Here is a 27521-nt window from a genome sequence, read left to right on the forward strand (position 1 = left end):
TGAAAAACAGCTATTTAACCTAGCAGTAGGTTTAGAAGGCTTTTGATTCCAACCTCTGAAGATTTCAAGCTGTCACATCTGACGCATCTTTATCTTTTCTGTACAAAACCATCTTTTCTTCTTTTTAAATCCATTCTCAAATATTGAATGCAGCCCCTAACAAGATGCTCCACAGGTCAGAGGTCTGAGGGTGGATGTATGTTTTCCTCATTTCTTGATTGCTGTTCTAATGGGGGCAAAGGATTTCCAGAAAGGCCTGTGTTTCACTTGGGTGCATTTGTTTATAAGCCAATATAAATATATTCTCACCTTTACTGGGGGGAAAATTAATCCCATTGCCTAGAATTACAACTTTAACAGCCAATTTCCAGCCCCAGGTTCCCTACATGGATAAATAGCAAAACCATCCCCTTTTTGTTTAATTATAACTGAATAATTAACCATTTCATAGTTTATGGCATTGATGCCCTACATCCAATTCTTTGCCTAAATTAATTCAAATGAGAGTCTTGTCAATAATAAGTGGACAGACTAAGATTCTGTTTCTGAAGCTTAGTTGTGGCTACACTTAAGTCCTTTCTGATTCATAAATCTTACCTACTGTGCAATATGCTATAGGTTTTTCACCAGTCTTCACTTTAAAAGATGGTTGAACAACTTCATGAAGGATTGTGCTACTAATGGTTGCTGGTCATAATTGTGATTTGCTACTTTAGATTTCAGAGACTGTGTGCCTCTGAAAATCAATTGCTGGGGTTATGAAGTGAAGGATGCGATTCTCTTCATATCCAGTTGGATTCTCATAGGCATCAGGTTGGGAAAGAAGATGCTGAACTACACATTTGATCTAATCTCATGGCTTTCTTTAATATTAAATTCATTGTAATAGATTTTAAAAATTGACTGAAAACAGGGTATGACTTTCATGCCAAAAATTAAATGGAGAAACAGGAAAAAGATAAATCTTGGGGGGGGGGGGGTGTTAATTGATTCTGTGCCATCAAGTTGTTTTTGGCTTCTAGTGACCACATAGATTTTTCTCCATGACAGTCTGTCCCTAACCTAATCTTCAGGTCTTCCAATGGTGTAGTCACTGTAACTCAGCCCATCCACCTTGCTGCTGGTCACCCTTTCCTTCCACTTTTCCCAGCATTAGAGTCTTTTCCAGAGAGCTAGGTCTTTGCATAATATGTCCAAAGTAGGATAATAAACCTGGTCATGAGTGTTTCAAGTGAGAACTCTGGGTTGATTTGTTCAGTGACTGCTGTGTATTGAATGTAAGCCCTGTTTATAGTGAAATCAAGGTCATAATGCTTCCACTTCTCTTACCTACTGATTGATATAACAGGTTAGAAGCCATACTCTTTTGGATGAAAAGGATGCTTTCTATCTGTCCCTTGTTTTGGTGAATGACTGATTTAGTTTTTCATTGTTTGTGACTGTGTGAGAATTTGCTCTCATACTGCTTTACCCTTTAAGAATTCTTTTGCCTTTCCTTGGCCTCCTGCTAGGTTTCCAATTCCAGAATGACCTATGATCCTGTCATTGATTCTCTCTGCGTGTCTGTTGTGGCTAAAGGGCAATCCCCCATTCCTTCCTCTCCAGGAACCTGGAGGACAAGGAATCACCATTTCTAGCTTCCTTTTTTCCTCTACCAAAAAGTAGGGGGCTGGGGAGAGAATCTTCAGTTCCTCCAGGGAGGAGATGACAGTGACATTGATTAAATCTTGCAAATGAAACTGGCATTTCTGAGAATCAAAGGTGACATGTAAAAATGTGAGTTGTGGATGTGTAAAGGAGAAGTGGAATAGCAAAGTTTCCAGATTATAAACAGGGTAAGGTGAAGAGAGCTGTATTTTCAAAAATTGTCCAAACACAACAGTCTGCTATCAATGCTTTCCACCCTTACTGTAGGTCTGTTGTCTGAGTGGGCAAGGCATATCTGTACGTGATTGCAGTCTATAAAATGAGGCTCCAGAATATATCAGGACCTGAAGATTTAGTACAGAACCAGTCTGGGTGCAAATAGTAATAGGCAGGATCAAATGTTGATGCTGCGAACTGTATATCTGTGTCCTGCACTTCATTCCCAGATATTCCACTTGAGCTCCTAGAAGGTAAGCTGTGTCTTTTCCCAGTAATGCAGTCTTAGAGTATCTAATACAGCACAGTTGCTTACACAGTTGCTGCCATATTCCATGCGTATGGTACTTTGTGACTGATTCAGAGTGGGAAACTTTAGCAAGGCAACCTAATGCAAAATGACCAGAAGCCTCACAATATAAACAAAGACCCTGCGTGTGTGTCAGCATGGCTTTTTTGCAACTTACAATGGGGCTTTCCCAGTTCCTAGCTGCAGGGATTCGGTAACCAAAGACTCTGATGAGCAGACAAAGGGAGAGGGAGGGAGGGAGAGAGAAAGGAATGAAAGAAGAATGAGAGAAAGGAATGGTACCTCTCTTTCCCATCTGTGTTGTGTTGCAGTTCTCAAATCTTCTGTCTATAGCTACACAATGCTGGATTAACATTTCAGACATGTCTGGATTGCCCTGTTGAATTAGCTATCCTGTAGTTTATTAGAGTGGCCCTCTTTCCAGCTCACATTCCAAGAAAAAGTTGAAAGTCAGCCATAGATACCTGGATTTGTCATAATTACAAAATCTTATGGTTAGTTGTTGGCTAGTCTCACCAGGTAATTGAAAACAGCACTCAGTCTGGCCAAAAATTAGCATAATTGTCTAAAACAAGGTTCTTTTCAAGGAAAGAGATTGCCCACTTTGAAACTCCCATGATCAAGAGTCCAGTTATAAATCCTACCCAGGGTCAATCTGTTGGAAATTCCCCTGCTTTCAAGGAGATGTACAACTATATTGAGTGATGAAGTCCTTAAATCTCTTGGAGTTCTATCATATTATCTAGCATGGAAGTTGGGGACCAAAGCAACAGCTGTGCTGTAGCTGGTAGTTGCTGGATCTGACCCATCTGTTGTACCAGTTGGTTCATTGTTTGGTTGAAATGGCAACTGCTTGGGTCCAATGCTGGTCTATGTCATTGTTATACTGGAGCAAGGGTTTAACAATCTTTTAGCACTCATCAGCATGGCAAGAAGGTTGGTCACCGTGGTCTTGGCCTAGAAACTAAAGTAAATATTGCTCCTTATCTAATGAAAATAATGAGTTGCTGAAATTGCTGTCACTTTGTTCTCAGCCAGTTAGGCAAGAAATTACAAGAGTACACTGCCGTGGCACCAAAACCTCTGATAAGTAGATTTATTGTAGTAAAGTTAATGAAGTCATTATGCAATAATTCTGTCAAGTGCTGTGTGTCAAATGCAAGCCGTAGTTATAATAAAACCAAGATTCAAATTCTTTCATGATTCTCTCACTCATGCAATGAAATAAGCTAGAAGCTACTCTCTTTTGAGCCAGTGATATAGTTTCAACCTGCCTCTTGTTTTGGTGATGGTGATTTGGTATCAGACTGATTGCTCATGATGATGCAAGAACTTGCTCTCCTAGAAATTTTGATATTTGTCTGTTATCCCAGATGTTTGCTCACTTACAGATTTGAGTATAATGCCATTACCACGCTTAACCTAATCAACCACTGTGACACCTTCTTGCATTGGTTCTGATAGTATACAGCTGCACTGACACTAAGACGTTATTTGGCAAAACAGTCTGTTACCCAATTTTCAAAATATAACTCTCCCTTGTATTTTTGTATATCTCACAGTCAATTATTCTTTCTTATGCTTCCTGTTGTGGCTCATGCTTCCCAGTTGCTTTGATTTTCAGCTCACTAGTAGCTGACACCACTAAGGGCACAGCCTTGCTCAATGGAAAGAATTTGTAAGGGAAAACACACAGATGCCATTTGGTGAGAAATCCTAACTTTCACCTAGAATTCTAATTAAGAAGAAGCTAGAGTGGTGCTACAGAAGGATGAAATGCTGAAGTTTCTCAACTAGTAGAGAAAGACAACTGGTAAGATCCTGAACATAACCACAGTGACAAGGCTGGATTTGGCTACCACTGTGAGATCATAAGCACAAAAGTGAGCATACCACTTAAAAATTAGTAGAAATAAGGATTCAATGCATTTGAAATTCAAACTATCAGCAAGGAATATCCAAATGGATGCAGGATAAAAAAGCAGAATAAGTCATAAGTTCCTTGTTCTTTGAAGGTGGAACAATCAAGGCAGCTGAAAAAGTTCCAGAAAAGCTGCTGTGTATCAGCAGGCCAGGTATGCTGGGAATTTGTATTTGTATACAAACTCTTACGGACTTTGGAATTGATGAGCCAAAGCCAACCAAATGTTTGAAGGGAACAAATGATAAATTCAGTTCTCAAAGGTGGAGAAAATTAAGCCTCAGATGAAACACATAAACACAAAGCATCATCATGTAAGGATATGCAAGAGAAAGGCCTTGATGAGGTATAGTACTGTCCAATTCAAGGAGGCAGATGGCTTGACCAAATCACCATCATGGGAGCATCACCAGAGTTGTTCATAGATGATGGGAGTTGTGGGTCACTGCATATCTATGGTGAAGGAAAAACACCAGTCCCCTTGTGAGTCAGCCACAGCACCAGACAATGAGTGCCTGCAGACTTGGTGCTTGCTAAGCATAAAGGCTACTCTGAAGAAAGGGAAGATGTGGGGGTTGAAAAAATAAGGTTGAGGGCAGATGCTGGAAGCCTACAGAGAAAGCACTTGCTGAAGTATCCTTATCAGGAAAACAAGCCTCAAATTGCTGCTTCCAGATCCATTTACCTCCTTGGTTAAATATTTTGAGAGTTACTTTGAGTTCTTGGTTTGGACTGTTGAGGCTCCAAAGAGTCTGTTTTTGTTGTCAACCCCTGTTTCTAAACGTTTCTCAAGGGACTGGGGAGAATAAACTTCAGGTTCTTTACATCTTGGAGAGTCCATTGTTTGCTTTCTGTTATCCTAGTCAGCTCCAACCTCTCTGTCTACAAGAGTCTCTACCAAAGATGGCTTGACCAAATTACCCTCAAGGGAGCATCACCAGACTTGTTGATAGATTATAGGAGTTGTGGATCAGTGCGCATCTATAGTTTGATCCACAAGACAGTGAGAAAGAGTGTTGCAAATGCAGCCCCAAAAGCATAAACTCTGCACCTTTTATCCTATTAACAAGTATGGACATTAAGAATAGCAAAAACAAGCACAGGACTCCATCTCCTTCTGCTTCTGTCTCTGCTATGCTTTCCCCTGATTCTTAGCCTACTTAGCCCCTTTAGCCTACTTCCTACAAGTGGAATAAAATACTTCTTCTTTTTTCTCCCACCAAGAGAATAGAAAGCTCACAGATGCAGGCTTTCTATCATAGCTTATACTTTCCTTCATGTGCTATGAACTTTCTAGGGATAGTGGCAATCAGGCAAGACTCATGGTTTTTATTACAAGAGTGTTCTGTTATACACCATCTGGGTTGGGAATTCTGATTTGCTATGTTTTTAGGTCCTATCTGTCTATATTTTTAGGAATTTACCTAATAAACTTATATATGAAGTTAGAAACTAAAATTAACTTTGTTTCTATAGTTAGGCTTTAGTTATTAACTTCTGGATGCCTGTCAATTTCTTTCTCTACCAACACTCTGGGTATTCTGTGCTTACATTAGTACAACTCCTTTTCTTTATCTGTCTTTGGATAACTCTTGCTTCACTGCTTTACTACATTAAAGTACTCTTAAACTATAGAACATTATGATCCTTCTCTCCTTCCCCTAGACATTTGCTTGCTACTTACAGCATCTCTTTTTCCAAGTGTCTGGGCTGTAGGATTTATTGTTATCAGTTTCTCTAAGCTGCTCTGTAGAGTTTTTCATGGCTTTTCCAGGACAGCGTCTGCTCATCTTCTCCCTTTCGAAACAACACCATTTCTTCCTTTTAGCTGCACATCGTAGCTTTCCAAGGGTAGATCTTTCATCTGGAACTTTTCCTCCTTCACCTTGTACCTGGCTCTATAGATTCTTTGCGGATAAGTCACCAGGATTAGCACAGAATTCTCTCAATGATTTTTTGTTTTTCCTTTGGTCCTTTTAGTATCTGCCCAGCCACCTCTCAGCTTCTTCTTAAGCCCTCCAGAGTTGCAACTGTCACCACCCTTAACAGATTCTACATAACAAAGGATTGGAGACTAACCCCCTTCTCTTCTTTTTTCCTTCTCAAGCTCTCTTCATGGATCTTTCAGGCTTGCAGTTTGTTGATGTGCTGTCCACTGCTTTTCAGTTCCAGTGTATCTGATTCAGAGGACAAACATCAGCCACAATCTTTCTAGACTAAGCGCTCTCTTTCATCTTGGTTGCTATCGCTTACATGTTCCAAGCAACTCTTTTGGTCCATGCACATACTCACCACTTCCACTTGTTGTTTCCTATAATGGTCTTTGGGGCTCCTGAATCACCCAGCTGGTATATCTGATTCAGAGGACACTTCTCTTCCCTGATGCTTTCCTCCCTCCACATAGTGTTCCTACTCCCATGGTGCTTGGATAAGCTTACTTTGCCACTGGAGGAATGGGCCACAAGACTAGTCCTGCCCTTAGATCATTATACTGGTCCCTTTCTCTAGCTGTCCCTTGTACATACATGTCTCACTCATAAGAGCAAGTTAGTTAGTTTTATTTACTTAAAAATTGCTTGCTTTCAAATTATACACACAAAGAAAAATTCGTATTTATAGACCTGATTGTTCCCCCTCAAAAGTGATTAAAATATTAGAGTCCTTGAGATGTAGGTATAAAAGTAGATACAGTCACACTGCTGTATGCCCATAGAAATGAAAGTGAATGGGAAGGTACATCATTGGAGAGAAGTGAGATGAAGAGTTGAATATAAGAGCTGAATTAACTACTTTACTTTTCTTTTTATGGTACTAAGCAGAATAATGTGTTGGGCTCTGGCTAAACATATTCAATTAGTTCAAATCTGAATATTAGTATAGTTTTCATTCCCTTTTTTAGAAGGAAGATCATGCTTTCTTCTATTTTCAAAAACATTAGCTTTAGATATGGATCTTTCACAATATTTTCATCCATCTAAATGAGCAGTTTGTATATTGGTCACTGGGTCTCATTTCTCATGTCCTCCTAGCTATTCAATGCCCACCTTTAATACAGTAATCCTGGACTGGAATGGCAAGTCTTCCTGTTCATTCTGGCATGGCAAATGGATCACTCTAGCATGCCTTTTTATTAAATTGACCACTAGCCATGCACTGAATATGTTCACATAGGTACTTTTTTGCTGGAACATGGATGTTTCAAATTTTGTCCTTCTATATTTTGTCTCATGATACTCCAGGTAACCTTCCAATGTTAAACACCTGCAGATTTTTTAAAATGCAAGCAACAGGGAGGGAAGCAGAGACAGTTAATAACAACTGAAATAGAAGTATTGGAAGGTTAATAAGAATATTTCCATGTCTGCTGTGGTCCTAAAGAAAATGCTTCTTCAAAAGTGTATATCATATTGGAAGGAAATTCCCCAGTGACTCCCTGTAACAGAATGTGAGAATCATCTTGGAAGACTGGGGGAAGAGATGCTGCCTAGGGAACAATCTGATAAAAATGGGGAGGAGCACCCAACTGAGAAACAGAGAAAGAAATTTAGAAAGGACCCACCCTAATTGATCAGGTGGTAAATAGGGATGGCAAGAGATTTGTACTTTCAAACTTGCAAGATGCTGTTAATGTAGCCTGTCAGTAAAATAGAAGTAGCTCATCTGGTTGTGTTTCCTGTCAGGTTTACCTGGGAGGGCTGACATCAATCTTGCAAGTCTCACCAGCTTGTCTTTTAGGCCATCGGTCAGCCCTTCCCTGAACTGGTCAATCAGGGCTAAGTCGTTCCACCCTACATCACCAGCAAGTAATTTAAAGTCTGAAATATACACCCTTACTCTTCTCTGTTCCTGCTTCCAAATCTCTCAACTAGCTGTGATTGTCTGTATGGGATCCCCAAAGCGTCCTTTGAATTTACATATGAAGTCTTGATAGTTGTCCAGCACCAGATTGTTCCCATCAATGAACGGTGTTGCCCACTTAGCTGCTGCTTCCTTCAGCAAGCTCAGCACAGAAGTCACTTTGGTGCGATCAGTGGGAACTCCACCAGCCTGCCTGCCACAAACATCATTGAATGATGAATGTCCAGAATTGATCCTGGTCCCTTCTGAACTTCTCTGGCAAGCTCCCGTGGGAACACAGGAGCAATGGTTGGGCCACTACCTGTTGTGCTGCCATGGGTTGAGGTAAATTCTGCCTCAGTTGCTGTGTCAGTTGTATCATGGCATTCTGTAAATGGTCATCTGTGCATCTACTTGCTGCTGATGCTGCAACAACGCAACTGCCACACTCAGCGGATAGCGGGGTTCCTTGAGAATCAGAGGCCATTCTTGAAATTTCTCTGTTTGGAAGAGAATGAGACTTGCAAGATTGATGTCAGCCCTCCCAGGAAACACAACCAGATGAGCTTCTTCTACTTTATTGACAGGCTACATTAACAGAACCTTGCAAGTTTGAAAGTACAAATCTCCCGCCATCCCTATTTACCACCTGATCAGTTAGGGTGGGTCCTTTCTAAGTTTATTTCTCAGTCCATTACTCTCCCCCTTTTATCAGATCGTTCCCTAGGCAGCATCTCCCCCCCCCCCCCGCCCCCGGTCTTCCAAGGTCATTCTCACATTCATTACACTCCCCAGTGGAGGAATTCTTCATCTCTCAGGTCAATCTCCCTGCTTCAGAAAAGGTCGGTTCCTCTGAGAAGAAAGGTTAACATTTTCTTTTCATGCTGCCTATGATCCTGATAATTATCAGTCTCCCCACACACACTGATGAAAGTTGCATTGTTTAAGACTGCCTGTCAAATGAAAGATGCGTTTAGTATCAGGCCATGAAGATACAAAGATGGGCAAGGAGGGAGAGATGCTGTTGCTGCCAGGCTTACCCCAAAACTACCAAGGGTGTTTCTGTTTCCATCTTCCACAATGACTTCCTTAGGAATCAGCATATGGATTCAACTTATAGATTTTGTCAATCATTTATTGCTTCACAGGGATTCAGTAAAAAAAACAAAAGAGCTCTAGGTTTCCATAGAATCAAACAATAGATTTAACACATAGTTAAGAACAACTGAATAGTATATACATATTATATTGTAATATATGGCAGTCTATCCCAACCTGTTTGGGAATGATGGGAGGGAACCAGGATGGAGAAGGGCAAAATATGATGTTAAATGATCACAGAGAAAGAATGCAATGTGATACTGACTAAAATAAAACTTTTTTTAAAATTCAAAGGGTCTTTTGGATGCAAGCTCTACTGAAAAAAAATAAATCATCTTTATCTTTTCTTGGAAATAACTGGTTTATTTCAGTAATTTTTGAAAAGCACTAAGGACTTTTTACATAGAGAATGGAAATAGAAGACAACAGTGACTTGAAACATGGTGGTGTCTGTCTGGCATCATTAGCATTAAGAGGGAGCAGTAAGCAAACCATGAAATTTAATCAGATTTGCATCAACAGAAGTCAAATCAAAATGCCATGCAGATTGGAGGTCATCTGCATTGCTATGGTGCTATGATTAAATCCATTTTAAATGTGATCCTACCTTCAGTTTAATCAGAGAAAGTAGCTTGTTATTACTCTGTGCATGGTTGCTACTATTTAAAAGATGTGATACAAATCTCACCTATGCCTGCAAAACTTTATCTTGATTATTTAGGAGAGAATGACAGCTCACTAACAGAGCACACATTTTGCATACAGAAAACCCCTGAAATGTCATTTTAAATGTTCAGATAGCAAATGATGGATTCTATATAGAGCTGCTGCCAATCAAGAATGGACAATGATAAGAAATACTTTTGCATCTTGGGGGGAATCAGTCAACAAGACATATATCATATCATATATATCATATATCATTCCTACCTTTTAACCTAAGATCTCTGGTAAATAAGAAAGTAAAGCCCAATTGGGAATAGCCCATTCGATCTCTGGAGATATAAAGAACTATAGGGTAGAACTCTGTAATCAACAGTGGGTTTTCTCAAGAACAGTTGCATTATTTGTAGGCATTTCTTTCTGGTTGATATTTTCTGTTTAAAACCCAGAATATTCTGAGGACTCTCTTTATTAGCTGGTCCATGTTATAAGGCAATCAGGAGAGGCTCTTCTTAAAGTGCCTTGAGTACATTAATTGATGATGGAGAGAAATCCTCCTGTGCAGAGATATTCTTATTCTGCAATCCCCACTCCCATGGAAGTGCTACGATGCAGAAATTGTACTCTCTTTAGTACTACCTCAAAGCTTACCATTTGTGTTGATTTTGCTTTTTATTTTTTACAGTACATTCATTTTCATTTCTTGTTTTTCAGTCTTGCACACTATGCCGATAGTGAACACTACCTTGATAAACAGTATTATAATAAGTAAAAAATAACTGTAGGATTTGAAATATAGGTGTTAAGCCACTTCCAATGGAAAAACCTGGCTGTGCACTTTATTTTAAAAGTTGTATTTTTTAACATTTAAAAATAGATGAAATCCTTAACTGTTGTTCCTGTAGTTGAGGGATAGGGACAACTGGGGAGAGCTTCAACTTTTGCAGCCCACCCAAGGCTTAGGATATTGTTACTGTAGTTCAGGAAGCCATACATTTCATTGGATACAGTAATTAGGAAGCATTAATCTTTCCTAATGTATTACTTTTTTACTTACTATATTTTTAACGCACTTTTCAGATAACTATTATTTCCCAAAGCAGTTCACGTCATGCTGTATAGTAAAGGCAAGACATATATAAGGGAAGGGGAGATGAACTGAAAGTTGTGTGCTTGTATATCCAGTTCAGGCTAGGCTGGTCTCTCTTTCCTAGTATTTTTGCCTGAAAAGCAGTTTGCCACCTTAGTGTCCTGCCCCATAGATGGAGAGGATCTCCAGTCTCTGAGCACCTATTCAAAGCAGAGCTCAGTGTGTTTATTTGGCAGGGGGGGAAGGAAGCAGGGAGCTTTCTGCACTTGCCCCTTATGTGGCCCATCTCAGGGTCCAGGTCGTTGTTTCCTTGCTATGATCTTCTTCATGAGATAGGGACTACACAGTCTTCTGGCAGATGGAAAAGATGAGAGTCTGCCTCCCATGCCAAGGCAACTATGAGTAGGAAGTACACATTCTGTATGGCATCTGCTCATTCTCTGGCTGATGTGAGAAGGCAGTTGGATCTCGCTGCTATAATCATGTTCCTCAGATGTGGAAGCTTTAGCCAATAAGAGCTGTCAAATGCATATTCAGAAATAGGAAGATTGAATTTGTTACCAGTCCTAACAGGTAAAAAGAGGTATAGTGCATTTTTCTTCTGTTCGCCTTTGCTTAAATTCAATTTGTGACAAATATGTCAGTTGAATAAATAACCCTTTATTAAGCATGAATTGAATAGCAATCTAGAAAATCTCCCCTAAGTAACACAGATTTAGAACACCAAATTTGCTGTTCTAATTAATATACTGTCATTTTTTAAATGTAATTTTACACAAGAAACTGGTTCTAGAGAAGGTGGGGGGGGAGTGAGAAAGCCGAAGAAGCTGTTCAAACAATTTTCAAACAGATTTATACTGTATATTTTATGATGATCATGTTCATTTTCTAATATAAGTGAGTTCAGCTGGAGAATCAGTAGCTTTGGTAATAATCTGTCAAAGAGAATGCAAAGTACTGTTAGTTTAACTTACATTCTGCCAAGATAAGATCAAAGAGCCATGTATCTGATGTGTAAAGTCACATTTCGTTTTTAAAAAAATGAGGGAGAATCAGATAGCAATTCTTTGCATAGAAAGAATTGATCTATTAAAGGAGGAAAGCCTGTACAAGAGACCCTACATACTTTGAGAAAAGGTATCTTTATCCCTGTACTTTCATCAGCAGCTACATCAAGAAATGTAAAAGCAGGAAGAAAAATGAACTGTAATTAAACATGACAAAGAAAGTTAGATAATTATTTGGCCAAGAATTCTGGATCTATGCAGAGAAAGACGCAACCTGCAGATGGGATATTAAAATTCAAACAGTTGGAATAAATATAGAAATGGCTCATTTGAGAGAACAATGCAGATGACAATCGTTTCACATGTAACTTGAATTAATTCTTAGAAAAGAGTTTTTCACTCCAAGATAATGTGCAGCTGATTTTTTAGTCTTACTCTGAAGCAAACATCTCACATGGAACATCTTCCACTACAAATGTTGCTTTTCACATGGAGAGCAATATGAAAGAATGAAGTTAGCGTGTTTCCTACTTTTCATAATGTCTGAAGACAGCAGTACAGTAGTCAGTCCAGGAAATGCTGCACAAGAAAAATAACCTTTACAAACAACAGCCTGAACTACTTCTATAAAAGAAAAAAAGTAAATTAGATTTTTCTGGAGAAGGATGAATAACAGCTGGATATCATACCTGATGTTGCTCATACTACTATGGATCCACTTCCAGTTCATTCTATCTATGATTAAAAGCTTTTTACATCTGTATTCCAGGGTATCCCTTGACAGATTAGATTATCTTTGAAGCCCCAAACCAGAATGCATAGTTTCTGTATACACCTATTTTTTAATTTCAATTGGAGCTCTTTCAACTCTTTTTCCCTAACAAGTTCTCATGCCTCCAATAACCATAGATAAGTATTTAATTATCAACCAAAGAAAGTTAAGGAAGAACTGGTGGACAAGTTTGTCAATTAACCAATATAATTTGCTTTTATGCTTTTAACAGCAGCTTGATTTGTAGAAATCAGCTTATTACATTCTTCATGGCAAGAGTATTAGAATTATAATCTGCTAATCTTCACAGACCAGAATGCTGCTAATGCACAGAAATATGAACATTAAGCACATGGGACACCTTATACAGTATCTGTGTCACAATATATCAAGTCTGATAATATAGGGACCCATCTGGCCAATCTGATTATTTCATCAAAATAGGGTTTGTTTTTTTCACTCAAAGCATTAAGCTTTTCTGTGAACATCTACCATCTGTAATTACTGTTTTCAGAGACCTGATTTTAAATAAAAAAGATGCTTCTTCCATCAGGTATCTACTGTGTCAGTAAAAGAGCATAAATTAAAAGGTCAGAAGAATGTCCAAATGTCAAGTTTTATGATACAACTATTCTGAAGTACTAAAAAGAGCTGAAGATAATAACTATATTTTAATGGTCAAAGTGCTTGGAAGGTAACAGGATGCTTGTATCTTCTGTTTTCACACATACAAAGGGATCTACTTCATGTTCCGCGAGTGATGGTAGGCAAATGATCAGTTTGTCAAGGGTGAAATCATATGGCCAAATAAAATTTCAGTGTGCTATAAGCAGGGGAAAAATGAGCTTCTCTTTTGATTATATTGCCACAGTAGAAATCAGCTATCAGTACATTGACTAGGATATTGATGATGAAAGATGATGATGATGATGATGATGATGATGATGATGATGATGATGGCAGCTATAGAGCCTCAATATCTATATGTCCACAGTTGGTAATATGCAAACGAAACCAGCTATGACCTAATGACAAAGTTACTTGTTTCTATTCCATTACACAACAGTCTAAAATACTGAGACTTTTGTTTCCCAAAGGAGTGAATAACAGCTGTTTATTGATAGAGGATAAAGATAACTGTGACTTCAGGACCACCACTTGGATGCAAAATAAACTTGGTTACCCCTCCACCAAGATCCTCATACAAATTGGCCATTCTGTGAAAGGAAGAGCTTCTTCTGCTCATGTGAAGCACTGGGATTCAACAAAGAACAAGGATTTGTACAAGAACAAGTGGGCAGAAACTGTCAGCCCCACTAGGTAGACCAGACCAAGAAATTAATTCCACAGAAACATGTCTTCACCAGTTCTCCTTCTCCCTAAGCTTCTCATGTATTCTTCATCCCTGCAGCATATCTTTTCAGGAAGCACAGCAGCTGAAGGAGAAAGGAGGAATCATGAAACTTGTCTCAGAAATCCTTCCCTGCAGTACAAGTGGAAGTCTGCTAAAGATAAAGAGAGAGGGAGATATATAACAAATGTTTTTTCTTTCCTCGTTCTTCTTTCACTGCCCCAAAATGAGATCCTTGGATAGGGTGGAACATCTTCAATGTATTGTCTTTTGTACCACCCATCCTAATAGGTTACCTGCCTTCCTATTTAGTTGATATTGTTGAATATTGATATTCATCTACATCAGTTTTGCCAATTATGACAGCTTTTAGAAAAATTGAGATAAACCTCCCAGAATTCCCAACCAGTTCACCAGGTATTCTAGGAAAACTAGCCCAACACATTTGGAGAACAACATATTGGGATGACTATTGTACAGTACCTGAATGTGGCTTATTTTTGTGTTAAACTGTTCAATATAAATGGAGCAGGGGTGGGGATAGCTGATCATGTCTGTATTCAGACCTTTATGCCTATATATCCATTCCTTTTCCCCACCTCCAGAAATGACAATCCAGTAAAATGAACCATGTAATCCATCTGTAGCAGATCCAGTGGGACTAAGGGATTAAGCTGTCTCTGAGATCTGAAGTCTGGAATCTAGTTAACAGCAAGCGAGCCAGCTTGAGCTATATGACCATCCCAGCTTTAGAGAGGAAGAAAGGTTATATAAATTGCAGCAGGAGATGGCATACAAATGAAGTTAAAGTGGCCTTCAACAGCAAGCATGAAGGCATTCACCATTAGGCAGTTATTCTTATTTGGAGTATATTATAAGTTCTTCTAGGTGACTGGCAGGTGTCAAGAGGGAAAAGGGTGAAGAGGAAGTCAGTAAGGGCCAGGAAAAAGTCTGACACAGGGCCTAAAGAAGAAGGAAATGGACAGTTTAGATCATGGGCAGTGTGGAGGACTAATTTTATGTACATAAGCATGAAGAAAAGCATAGAAATGAAATGAGCAGGCAAACTGAAACCACCTGATGACCCTGGAGGGAGAGGACACAGATAAGAGAAACCAGATGGTTGTCTTTCCTTTGATGTGAAGGAAAGTATATGGGCACATTAAATATCATTGTTTATGGTACATGGTGTTAGTATCTACAGTAAGGGTGGCTGTAGAGTCTGATTAGTAGAGACAAATGTAGAGGCCCTTGGATAGCCATAGTAAGGTCATTCCATAGTATTATCAGATACTAAGATTCCAGTTGTAAAGGTCACAGTATGATTTACATTGCTTTCTTTATCATTCCTGTATATCATTTCTGGGGGTATATAACCTGTAACCTTGCTTAGTTCAGGGCTCTTTTGGATTCTTTTGGCAAGGAGCCCAATGATCACTGCAGTTGTCCATGCCAATAAAGGATATTTTGTCTCATCTATCGCCAAACACTTTGGTTCCTTATTTAAGTGGGTGTTTTTCCCACAACAGTAAGCAACCTGGTGTCCTCTCCCAAATACTTTCCTACACCTAGTTTAATGGCTCAGGCACTAAGAAAAAACATTAAATTTCAGGTTAGATGTAGAGTCAAATTATACTGGTCTGTATGTCCTATGTATTTGGATGTGATTCTGGCATGTCAAAGGATAAAACTATAGTCCTTTTTTTTAAAAAAATGCTTGTTTGATGCAAAATTGCAACTCATCCATAATTCTTCTCAGAGGAAATATATATTTTTAAGGAGTTTGTTCCACTTGTCATTTTTGTGCAGGGAATCATAGTATGGCATTTCCTTGTCTGGACTATGTTGTTTGCAAATTTGGGAGGATAAGCTATCATTTGTTGGTTTTAGTACAACCGTTCCCCAACATGGCACATTCAGATGCATTGGGATTTCCATTCCCAGAATTCCAAAGCATTGCTATAGCGGTAGGAACTCTGGGAATTGCAGTCCCAACCTTTCAAGGGTCAAAAGTTGAGAAAGACTGTTTTGTGCAAGTGGGTATTCTCTTTTGGGGAAATACATTGCTTTGGGGGAGGACAATGAGCAAATGGCCAATAACAGAACATTTTGATGCTTTAAGACCTGTTTGATAATCTGTTGAAAAATTACAAGAAACAGAGACTCTTTTTCTTGGAGGATAATGAAAAGGGATCTGTGCTTTGCCTTAGCAAATGGATTATTATGCAGGCCAGGCCACTCTTCTGCAGTTCAAGTTGCCCTAACTTTATAACTTGACCTCCATTAAATTACAGAACTGAATTGAAACACCCTTCTCGAAAGAGGGGTTTGAGGTTCTGTTTATTTTTGGCAATTGAATTATCCTTGCAGGTTGGGAAAGTATAGAAGATTAAAAACCCAAAAAATCCTAAGAGCTTCAACTCTGGGCACAAAATGCCAGCCATTTAAAAATTACAAAGGCAGCGTGTAATTTGCACAGTTGGTAAGGTAAAAAGATTTGATATTGTAACAGGAGTGGGTTTACCAGTCAGAGTTTCAGCCTGACACTACATTATTCTATTTTCATTTCTTTCACAAATCTGAAGAATAGAAAATAGCTACCTTGCAGTTAAATTCTTTCAGACTTCATATTGAAGAATTCCCCTGTCTTGTTAATTTAATTTTTTTAAGGGTTCCAGATAATGATGATCTCCATTTGTAATTGTCCCATCTGTTCCACTAATACTTCTATCATTCTTACCCAGCGATAATCTTTTAACGGAAAAAGTTAGGTACAGGTTAACAAAAACAACTTTGCATATAACAAATAAAACATATTGTGGCTTAACCTGATGACATTGTTTATACAGAATGAGGAGATAAGGGCTGGGCTCTCACAAACTTCTGAACCACAAAGTATCAGATCCCATTTTAGACTCTTCTATCCATAGAGTAACAAGTAACACTAGGAGTATTATCTGCAAATGACACATTTGTTAGAGCTATTTTTTTCTAAATCCTATACATTTATAGTCATTCTTCTGGAAATTTAAAGATGATGGCATTTACATTTGTAATGAGAAAGTTGGATTTTCATTTCCCCCTTTTCAGACCAAACTAAGAATCTTCCCCCTCTATAAATTATGCCACCATGAAATTTGCTCTCCTCATTGCTGATCCCTATCTTGACTCTTCCCAATCCTTTCTGTCACTGGACTTCCCTCCTAAGTTACTGATAACAAAGCATAACCGATTTTATTTACCTTGCAAATGTCATTAGACACTGTCAGCTTCAGGGGTAAAACACAAATACCAGCACAGCTAAGAATGACTTAAGCCTTTCTATTCGTGTACTGGAAAGAGATGAAGGCACTCTCGTGGAGAGATGGGAAAAAAGATATTGCCAGCGCATTTTTGTGCCATGTTCAAGTGCAACTGAGGAAGGCTCCTAACACAGATCTATTCATATATGTCACTGGGAACATATGTACATCAAATACAGGCCAATTCTGAATGGATTACAAATCAAGTTAATATAAATAATATTGAATACTATAATGAATAAAAGCTGTACCAAACTTAGATCAATGCCATGAGACATGTAAATATCACATTTTAGAAAGATAAGGGCTATTTAAATTGTATCCTTTTATCTTCCAGAGCAAGTTCTGAAAAAGCAGACCTGCAGTTCACAATACTGGGTAGGGTGATATCATTAGAACTCCAATGTAGCATTCTCCTGGAAGTAAGTTCTACTGAACTTAATAGGACTGTGACAGAGACCCACAGGGGTGACATATCCTTAGTTCTTTCTCTCTCTCTGGGTTCTTTCACTTCTGGTTGTGTGCGATTGTGATGACAGAATAACTCAGGAAGCAAGTAGAAAATTTTTCGACCAAGGCTTTACTTAATGCTCAAAAGGATTATGGTAAAGCAAGCTGCAAATTAAAATTTACTCCATAGGAGCAGACAGTCAACATATAGAAGTAAAAGCAGGGTTATGAACCCTCTTCACCTAAGTAGCCTTATGTAAATGTGCTTTGGTGGCAAGAGGAGTGGACAAAGAAACTTCCCTTCACATGGCTGAGGAAAGGCTTGAGACCGCAGCTTTCTCAGGCGACCTGTTCAAGGCAAACCAGCAGCAACTCAAGGTAGATGTTCACTTCACCAACACTTCCCCCATCCTCCTTTTCACTCCTCCAGAGCTAATCTGAAATACCTTCCCCAGATTGGCCTCCACCCCTCTCCACAGGTGTTAACAATTTAGAGCCCCACTTAGAATTACTTACACCATTTGTAAAGGTTGCAATGCAGGATACAAACTGGGGCTCTTTCCCTTGATCTTATCTACTTATAAAGGTTTATTACTCTCTAACACCTAAAGTTTATTTTTCCAGCTGGTCATAAATGCCTTGTCCACATCACATTGAAGTGGGAGTCAGGAAGCTTCTTTCACCTACTACGGAGAACAGGGAAATATGCAAAAGGATGGTTATTTCTCCCAACCCTGGATCTCTGTCACAAGGACTTTACTTCTTAAAAGACATTGGAATGTCTCTACACATCACCAAAAACTTATTTTCCAACTGTTTTTAAAATAGTTGCAGGAATTCTTTTAAGTAAACTGAAGAAGATATAGAACATATAGATGAATGAACATTGATGGACTACTTTTACAAATAATTATATGTTGGGTAGCCAAACAAAGCTAAAGCATGCAGTGAACAAAACAGAAAGAGACCTATGGCTGAAATGATTTTGACTTGCTGGGCTCTTTAAACACAGTGGTTTTCCTTCACTTTGCCCTAGAGACAACCAACATAGTAGCTGGGTCACACCATCCTTTTCTTTGCTAGTTTTTGTAATGTGTACTTTCCTCCAGATGAAACAGCTAGAATAAGATGTGAACTTTCCCAATTGTTAAAATATATATATGTTTGTTCAAAACAAACTTTTGGAACTGTAGGCAGTTACTTCCTTTAATTTATGAGATTTCAGTTATAAAGCAAGGAAGTTGAAATGCCACTGCTGTGTTTCTTGTGAGAAAAGAACATTCTCCTTTTTACACTATAGAGCTGTTCTGTTACTAATTTCAAAATGGGCTGAGCTGAAGGCCTTTAGAGATTTTTTTTCTTGCCATCCATATAGATAATGCAGTCTCACATTAGTTTTACACATAGAATCAGTGCTTTCAATTCCTACTCTCCCTAATTTTAACTATATTAACCACATCTATCACACTGGACAAAGAAACAATATCACTGTACTAACTGCATTTCATTTATTAAATTAATGTCCATACACATACATATGTGATATTGTATATCTAGTTTCTTCTGCAACAAAGAGGCAAGACTTTTATGCTAGTCAATGTAAGTGGTCTTCCTTTTTTATCATATTGCAGTAATGAAGATCCCATTCTGTTCTTCCAGTATTTCATTTTTCTTATCATTTTCCTCACTTTGTGATTATCTGCAGTGGCAAAATGAAGGTGATTGAGATAGATTATGTATCAGTCTTAAAAAAAAAAACTCTTTTATTTCCATCAATGTATGATATTCTAATCAGACACCTTTTGTCTGAAGTATCTTTTCATAAATGATTACCCATGTAATTTATACCCCACTACTTTAAATTAATATAATTGGGGGTCTATATGGAAACCAAAATCAATGTAGTGCTACATCCAAGCATTTCACTATATGCATTAGCTGCAGCTGAACAGTAGAAGTTTTGTAAAATCTATAAGACTAGAAGTTCAATTGGTATTGCCTGTCAAGTAGAGCTAACTTTATCCATACGTAGTGGTGCCCTAGTAGGTAATGGAGAATAGTGATGAATAGTGATATAAGTTATTAGTAAAGCTAACTAGCAGCTTTTAATGTAGCTCTAACTAATTCTTCATCCTCATTTAGGCCAAGAGCTAATTATGAGTGCTGTTTACCAAAAATCCATTCATTTCCTGGGTTTTATAGGCTGGTCCAATCCAAAAGGAATGTAAATGGCTGTCATTTCCTTCTTGCAATAACAGGATTAAAATACAAAAACAATAATAATAAAATAATTATTCCATTAGTGCTTCTGCAGAAACAGATTCTATGTATTACCATTCTTACTTTCTAGTCTCACTGTAACTCTTGTCATATTTTCTTCTTTTGGTAGATCCCTGTCTGGACGCATAGTTGGTGGAGTCTGGTGGTTTTTTACTTTGATCATCATCTCATCTTACACCGCCAATTTAGCTGCATTTTTAACAGTCGAGAGAATGGTGTCTCCCATAGAGAGTGCAGAAGACTTGGCCAAGCAAACAGAGATTGCTTACGGGACTTTGGATGCTGGTTCTACTAAAGAATTCTTTCGGGTAAGAGAAATTGGTTCTGATTTTCATGTACAAAGCAAGACTCATGCTAGCCCAGGAAATATAGCCCATGCAGGCTTCTGCCAGATACCATAAATACCCTTGAAACATGGAGTAATTATACGCTTCCACAGATTACTGAGTAATTACACTTAGCAGCATCAAAAGTAATTACCCTGTGACTTGCAACTCAGGTTTAGAGAATAATAAATACTTAGTTAGCTCTGTAATTTAATGACACCATTTACAATATGCAAATACATTGAAGTTATTCAACAGCAGCTTACGTACCAAGCCACCAAAAGTACACATCCTTTCTGTGGTCTAGTGCCTTCTGTCTCTCACTTTTCTCTAATGTTCTCTCCATTCTTCCTACTCAGTTTGTGGAGTGCACTACAGTTCTGTTGCTTTTATTCTCCATCCCATGAGTGACTAGTATGGAGTCAGACCATTTGAGTGCTGCCTATTCCACAAGGCAGTAGTTTTTCAGAAGTCTTTCCTAACACAAAAATCCTTTAAACAGATAACATATCACCAGAGATTTGAGGAATTTAAACTGGAACACCTGGCTTCCATGCTATACGTTTTGCCACTAAATTACAAATCCTCTGTAGGATTAGAATTTAGCAAATGTGCTACCATTTCTAACATAATTCCTAGAATCTGGCCTTTAAAAAAGCTTTTATAGTTATAAATTATTTTTTCTTCAGTCCCCCTTCTGCTTGATTTAATTTTTGTTCCATAAAATGTGCCATTGAATGGTACTAATTCATACAATCCATCCATTTCTCTGTTCACCTCTATAAACCAGCCCCTAATTTGAGTAATATCCTTTCTTTAGCTGTGCACCGTGTAGGCACACACAGCCCAACAAATTTGTGTCTTCCTTGGTGTATGAATCTCTGCTCTGTGTATTAACACATGCTAAGAGCAGCGGATTTATGCTATTCTGGACAGAGATCTAAAATAGCGGTTTTTGAGAAGATGTGGACGTACATGAAGTCAGCTGAGCCCTCTGTTTTCGTGCCGACAACAGAAGAGGGGATGAAGCGTGTGAGGAGATCCAAAGGGAAGTATGCCTACCTGCTAGAGTCTACCATGAATGAGTACATTGAACAGAGAAAGCCATGTGACACCATGAAGGTGGGAGGTAACTTGGATTCCAAAGGCTATGGCATTGCAACGCCAAAAGGTTCACCACTGAGGTAGGTAGACTGAATGTGTTGTTTCTTTCCCTTCATCCCCAGCGGTTGATACATCCATAAACATGCTGCTAATTTTCATTACTACAATGTAGCTAAGAAAACTGGGGGAGGAAGGAAAAAGGAAAAGTCGTTATGAGCAGGAAAGTTAACTGCCAGACTGCTTCTAAATGGTGATGGGACTTCCAGGATTCCTTAATGCAGTAGCCTCACTCCCGATATTTATTTCTTTGTTAAATGGGTCCAAACTGTGTAAGAACAAAAGGAATTTGTGACATGCTGGCTACTGCTTAATGGGGCATTATTTTGAAATAATGTGATTGTTTTCTGGTGTGCATGCCCATCATGTAATGTCTATTATAGCCCTTGTTTGGTTTGAAATCTTAAAGAGATTCTAGTGGTAAAAGTATTTAGGTCTGTGCATGTCTGAACAATGAAATACCAATCTATGTAGGACACCTAAATGGAAAAGCTAAGTGTTTTCCTGCTAGGTAGACAACAAATAGATGAAAGGGCTGTCATCTCCATTAGCAACTGATAAGAGCCTAGTTAATAACAAGTACTGGACCCAAATGTTGCAGAAGATGGTATAGATGGCTATAGAGAGAATATAGCAGCCACAACCATACAATACAAGATGCAAGTGGGTCAGGTAAAAGAAAAGATTATAGGGATCCACCAGCCACCAAGACAGAAAAGACAATAACTGTGCAGAAAAAAAAAGAGCCTACAGATCAGATTAGGTAGAAGGTAGGATTACAGGGATCCCCCAGTGCTTTACCTACACAAAGAAAGCATATCCCATGCTACAAAATCTGAATGAAGTAATAAATAGGTTTGGATTTCCTCAGTACAATTATAATACTCAGTGGGGGAAAGACAAGAACTCCCAGAAAAAATTCAAGGCTTTCACATGAGCCTTGAGTTTTAACAAAGAACAAAATAGCAAAATGTGATTTTCAATGTTCATTTTCAGTGTAGATCCTAAAAGTTATATTAAAATATCACATTTTTTCTTCTAAAAATGCAAATACACATAGTGTACATAGCCACAGAAAGAGAGAGAGAGAGAAAAAGAAATGCTAATGTTGATTTCATCTTGTTTTTCCAAATGTCCTTCTGACAGGTCAGTAGAGTGGGAGAGAAGAATAAGTTAGAAATATTTGTTCTTGATTTACTTTCCAGTTCAATATAAGCAGCCAACAAAAAACACTTGGTTTTTCCATTGGTTCTAATGGTGCTTTTTTTATACATGTGGTCTCAGTTTCTGTCTCATTATGTTTGTTATCTGTGGTCATTTTAACTGTTAATCTAATACTATATGCTCTTCAGACAACATCTGGCATCTATCTCCACTATCGGGAAATACCCAGGAAATGCATCTTATTTTGTGACTGACTGGGTGTTCCATCCAAGTCAGTAGAAATTTAACCATTGAAGTCAATCGGATCAAAATGTTATATGTAAGGCATCCATTTTACAGGTGATTCCCCAGATGTGATGGATCATTTGGGTGGAATCTGTAGACATCAGTGAGAAATGTATTATTGATTTCAGGTCATTCTCACATTTCTAACTGGTTTATGTTAAATACTGCAATTTCCCTTGTTAGTATAAAGTTTAAGTGAGAACTATATCCAAGTTGGTGTGTTAATATCTGAAGATTTAATTTCAGAATGGAACCAAACCAAATCATACAAATCAACGTAAGAAGCCATTGCCTTCATTCAGTATGAAGACAGTGGTATGATTAACATGGGAAGATGCTGAAATAATGAATCTAATTCTATGGAAATTGGTCTATAGCACCCTATATGAAAACCCGAACTAGCAAAGAGTGGCTGGATATTAAAATTATCCCCGACTACCTTTAGCATTACAACATCTTTAACTGTGTTTGGATTGTTTGGTCAGTGCCATTTTTCTCAAACTTTATTGGGAAATCCCTATTGTTGTACCAGTTCTACTGATTCCCAGCTTTTATGTCAACACAAGCTACAGTTCTAGACTAAGGAGTGATTAGGCTGCAGACATGAAATTTATGGATAATTCTATACCTGCTCATTTAAAAGTAAGTCCTACAGCTTTCAATTACTCATTCTTGAATAAGATTTCTTCCTAGCCTTACAACAGGTCTACCACATCAGGGCTGCAAAACTCCAGATCACTACTGGATCATTAGAGGTATCTGTATCTGTATGGCATCTAGGGACTATTAGGATGTTTTGAAGCCCAGATCTAAGAGCCCTACTTATCAAGATTCTCATTTTAACCGTGTTTGGAATCTAACTGTTAAATGTTTATATGAGACTTGGCCAGGATTCTCTTGTATTAGAAAAATATCACTTCTTCCACTTTTACTTTAGCCAAATGAAAATCTAAAAGGCTCTCACACAGTGTAACCTTTATATAATGCTCTTTTGGAAATATTACTAAACCTCTAGGTACTATTTATAGCTGGCTCAAAGGGGGTTATATATTCATCTAATTTGATTTGGACCTATTTGTTCATTTTATTACAAAAAATACCAATTGATAATGTTGGTCATTGATCACAATAAAGATTAACTGACTGATAGTAGCTGATGACGAAGGCATGGAGCAAAGGGCAGGAATTGTCTGATGGTGATTGGCAATCATGTCTAGAAGGTAGTTGATGTTAAAAAAAAGCATGCATCAAGAAGGGTTCAGCATGTCCTGCAGTATTAGTGGTCCAAATCCATAGAGAATAGTGCCATATTTCTAATGTGCTGTCCAGTAGTGCTGAAACAATAGTATAAACCACTAGCTGGCTGTGAATTCTTATTTCAAGACATTTGTACACACAGTAGTTTTGGAAAGGCTGATTTATATAACTGCTTCTTTCCCTTCCCTTCCCTTCCCCTCCCTCCTTCTTTTCTTCTTTTCTTTTCTTTTCTTCTTTTCTTTTCTTTTCTTTTTTCTTTTCTTTTCTTTTCTTTCTCTGTTGCATCTAATTTCAGAGTTGCTGCTAAAATACACCCTAACAGGAATGTCTGAGGACACACCTGAGTGTGCCACATGCACACGTATATATATGCAAGATTGATAGAGCAAGTGTACACATGTAAGAAGCTAGAGCTTCACATGGCTGATTAAGACATGTTGACACATGTAACTGTTCATGCTCCTTCTATGCACAGAGCAGTTATATTCTCTTCAGCTTCTCAATAGACGTGCCACACCTCCATCTTAATTTTGCCACTCTGTTGTCCTATTAATTCTATATTAAATTTGAAACAGGCAGAATGGGCAACATTGATCTTGGGGATCGTACTAAGATAAAAAGGTGTTTAAATGTTAAGGGAGGGAAGAGCAGCAGGGTTGTATTCCGTAATTGGTTTTCCTGGTAAACTGGTAAACTGGTAAACTATAAACAAAGCTCCCCAGGAGTCCCATAAACGTCTGTGCCAATTATCTCAAGAGATTTAAATGAATGAAATACTCCATGTCAAAGATTCAGGAAAACTAACACACTTCAGAGGAAAGATGGCAGAAGTCTCTCTTTTTCTGCAAGAAGACTATGATTACCAGATATTGTTGTATGAGTTAAAAGAGAGAACTACTTTCTTCAAATTTAATCTCATACACTAAACATACCACAGAACAAACAATATGAGTGTAGCAGATTGACTTGATGTTTCAGAAGAACAAAGGATTTACTGAGCTTTATAATGCAATCAACATCCATTCGTACACACCCACATATCAAAATATTCTTTCAGTTCACCAATATTTACATCTTTTTAGATTTCTAAACAATAACTGTTAAATGAAGTTATTCTGCTTGGGAGTGCCAAAGTAATCATCTATTTGCATTGTCAGTGGTTGCACTCAGACCAACTTATGGCAATACTTAGCTGACAGTGGCTGATCTCAAAAAACAAAAAAGTATAGTAAAACCTGGTTGGATTGGATAGACCAGGAAAATCTGGTGTTATAATCTAGACAGAGAAGTAACAACAGCAACAATCCTGGCAGAAGACAAGGAATCACTTTCACATTGATGCTGAGAAGCTCAGGTTTAGTCTTTTTCAATACCTTTACGTGCCATTACCTGACACAGGTACAAGATGTGCTTCATATAGGGCTGCTATGACTGTCTGAGATATGTCAGTACTAGAACTTATTCATGAGTGCAAGTTTTAAATAACGTTTTGCAGCAACTCTGCTTCTTTTCTTCCCATGTGATATAGTTCTATCAGTGGAATGGAAGTAATGGCAATGTGGCTAATTCTCCTCTCCTGAAGAATACCTGCTGGTTTAGGAGGAGGGGGTTTAAAGTCCAATACCTGGAGCAATACAAGTTGCTACCCCTGCCCTAGTTGCAATAGTTAAAAGCAGTGTGGCCCAAACTTGGCCACTTTAAGATGAGTGGACTTCAACTCCCAGAATTCCCCAGCCAGCCATGCTGGCTGGGGAATTCTGGGAGTTGAAGTCCACTCATCTTAAAGTGGCCAAGTTTGGACAACACTGGTTAAAAGCCTTTCTGGCGTGTACTGATATTTTGTTGTTGCAAAACTTCTGAGTGTTTTTAAAGAGTTTGAGTCTAAGTATGTAGTACATAATGGTTCATTTCTTTATGTATTTTAAGGACACTTAGATCCTGTCCTTTGATCAATAATTCTCAATAACTCTAATTATGCTAGAATGCAGTAACAACAGAACATGTGTCTATTCATACACACAGATTCCAAATCTACATACTAAGAGATGCAGCCAAAATACTGCAGGCAATTATTAGAAGTAGTGGACTTTCTTTCTGCCAGGGAAGGGGAAAAAAGTTTGCTGCAGCTACTTTTTCTGATATAAAGTCAGGCCGTATATAAACAGAGAGCTGCTTATAGCCCTGAATACTAAAAATTCCAGTAAATCCCTCAAATCCAATTCAAAAATATAGCTGACTAACATCAGGGAACTACTGAATAGAAAGATCCTTAACATTTCCTAAGGAAATAAACCTCTAAAAACAGTGCTATACAAAGAGAAGGCTTGACTTTGTTCCTTTACCAATTTTACACTGTAGGTTAATAAAATGAAGTAAAGCCTCCACAACTGATTTCAGATAAAGAGAGAGATTTCCTACAATAAATTGGGAATGTGGCTGTAAATCAACCGTCATCTTGGTCTAAATTAAAGTTTATGCCATCTATATCAAAAGATAGGCAAAAGGAATCTACTACCTACAATATCTACCCCACTTATGGAGTGTCTTAAACATTTAACCAGATTGTCACATGGGATTTTTTTAAGTTACTAATGCTGACTTTAAAATGTCAATAGTTTTAAAAATCAAACTTACAAGCTCTGTATAATATGGTACAAATAGCGGAGGAAACATACTGAAAATGCAAGTCTATAATAACTTCCAAACATCATGGCATAAAATTATGACAGCAATAAATACTTGGGAAAAATGAAGAAAGGACCCTGTGGACAAGTGACTTCTCTTATCCCATCACCTTTTTTTCTATCCTGTTACTGAAGCTTCTAGTACCCAGTTGGCTGACACCAGAACACTCTTGATGCTGTTACTCCTCTGCATGTTGAAAGGGGAGAAGGGCTAACTGAACCAGTTTCTTTGTCATGTAACCAGTGTAGCTATGTAAGATCCAGCCCATTGACTTCAATGGAATCCTGAGAATTTAAATCAGAAGAGGATCTCCTTTTTTCTGTTTTTGTATGTTGTGAAATGTCTGAAGTGTTCTCTCAGTTCTGTATTGATTTAAATGTTACATTTCTTAAATTGATTTTTTGTTCCTTTTTGTTCCTTAAATGGAAATTATTAATAATCATTGTTTTTATATGTCTTTTGTGACATGAGGATCACTCAGGAGGAATAGGCGAGCCAGACTCCCTCCCCCTATTCTAAATTATTACACTGATTTTTTTCCCGCATAAAGCCAAATTATTGAGTTTACAGCTGCAGCTAGGCAAATGATTCTTCCACTGTTCCTGCACTTTATTCTTTCAGAAACCAACCCTACGCCAATTTAGATCAAATTTTATTTCACCACTAGAGCAGCTGTAGAAGGTGACATCCTGAGTG

At 38.1% G+C, this 27521-nt stretch overlaps 1 protein-coding gene across 2 annotated transcripts in view; it reads left to right on the top strand.

Annotated features, from left to right (window-relative positions):
- Positions 1 to 27521, top strand: part of GRIA1 (glutamate ionotropic receptor AMPA type subunit 1) — a 225055-nt gene that overhangs the window by 181601 nt on the left and 15933 nt on the right. For both annotated transcript variants that reach the window (XM_007426228.4, XM_007426231.4), the window contains exons 12-13: positions 20057 to 20255; positions 21210 to 21457. In XM_007426228.4, the coding sequence (XP_007426290.1) occupies positions 20057 to 20255; positions 21210 to 21457 (447 nt within the window). The remainder of the gene's footprint in view (positions 1 to 20056; positions 20256 to 21209; positions 21458 to 27521) is intronic.

Source organism: Python bivittatus, unplaced genomic scaffold, assembly GCF_059951505.1.
Source record: "Python bivittatus isolate LINGU-HERP-01145 unplaced genomic scaffold, Pbiv_v1 ctg000080_np1212, whole genome shotgun sequence".
In the NCBI taxonomy this organism is placed as follows: domain Eukaryota; kingdom Metazoa; phylum Chordata; class Lepidosauria; order Squamata; family Pythonidae; genus Python; species Python bivittatus.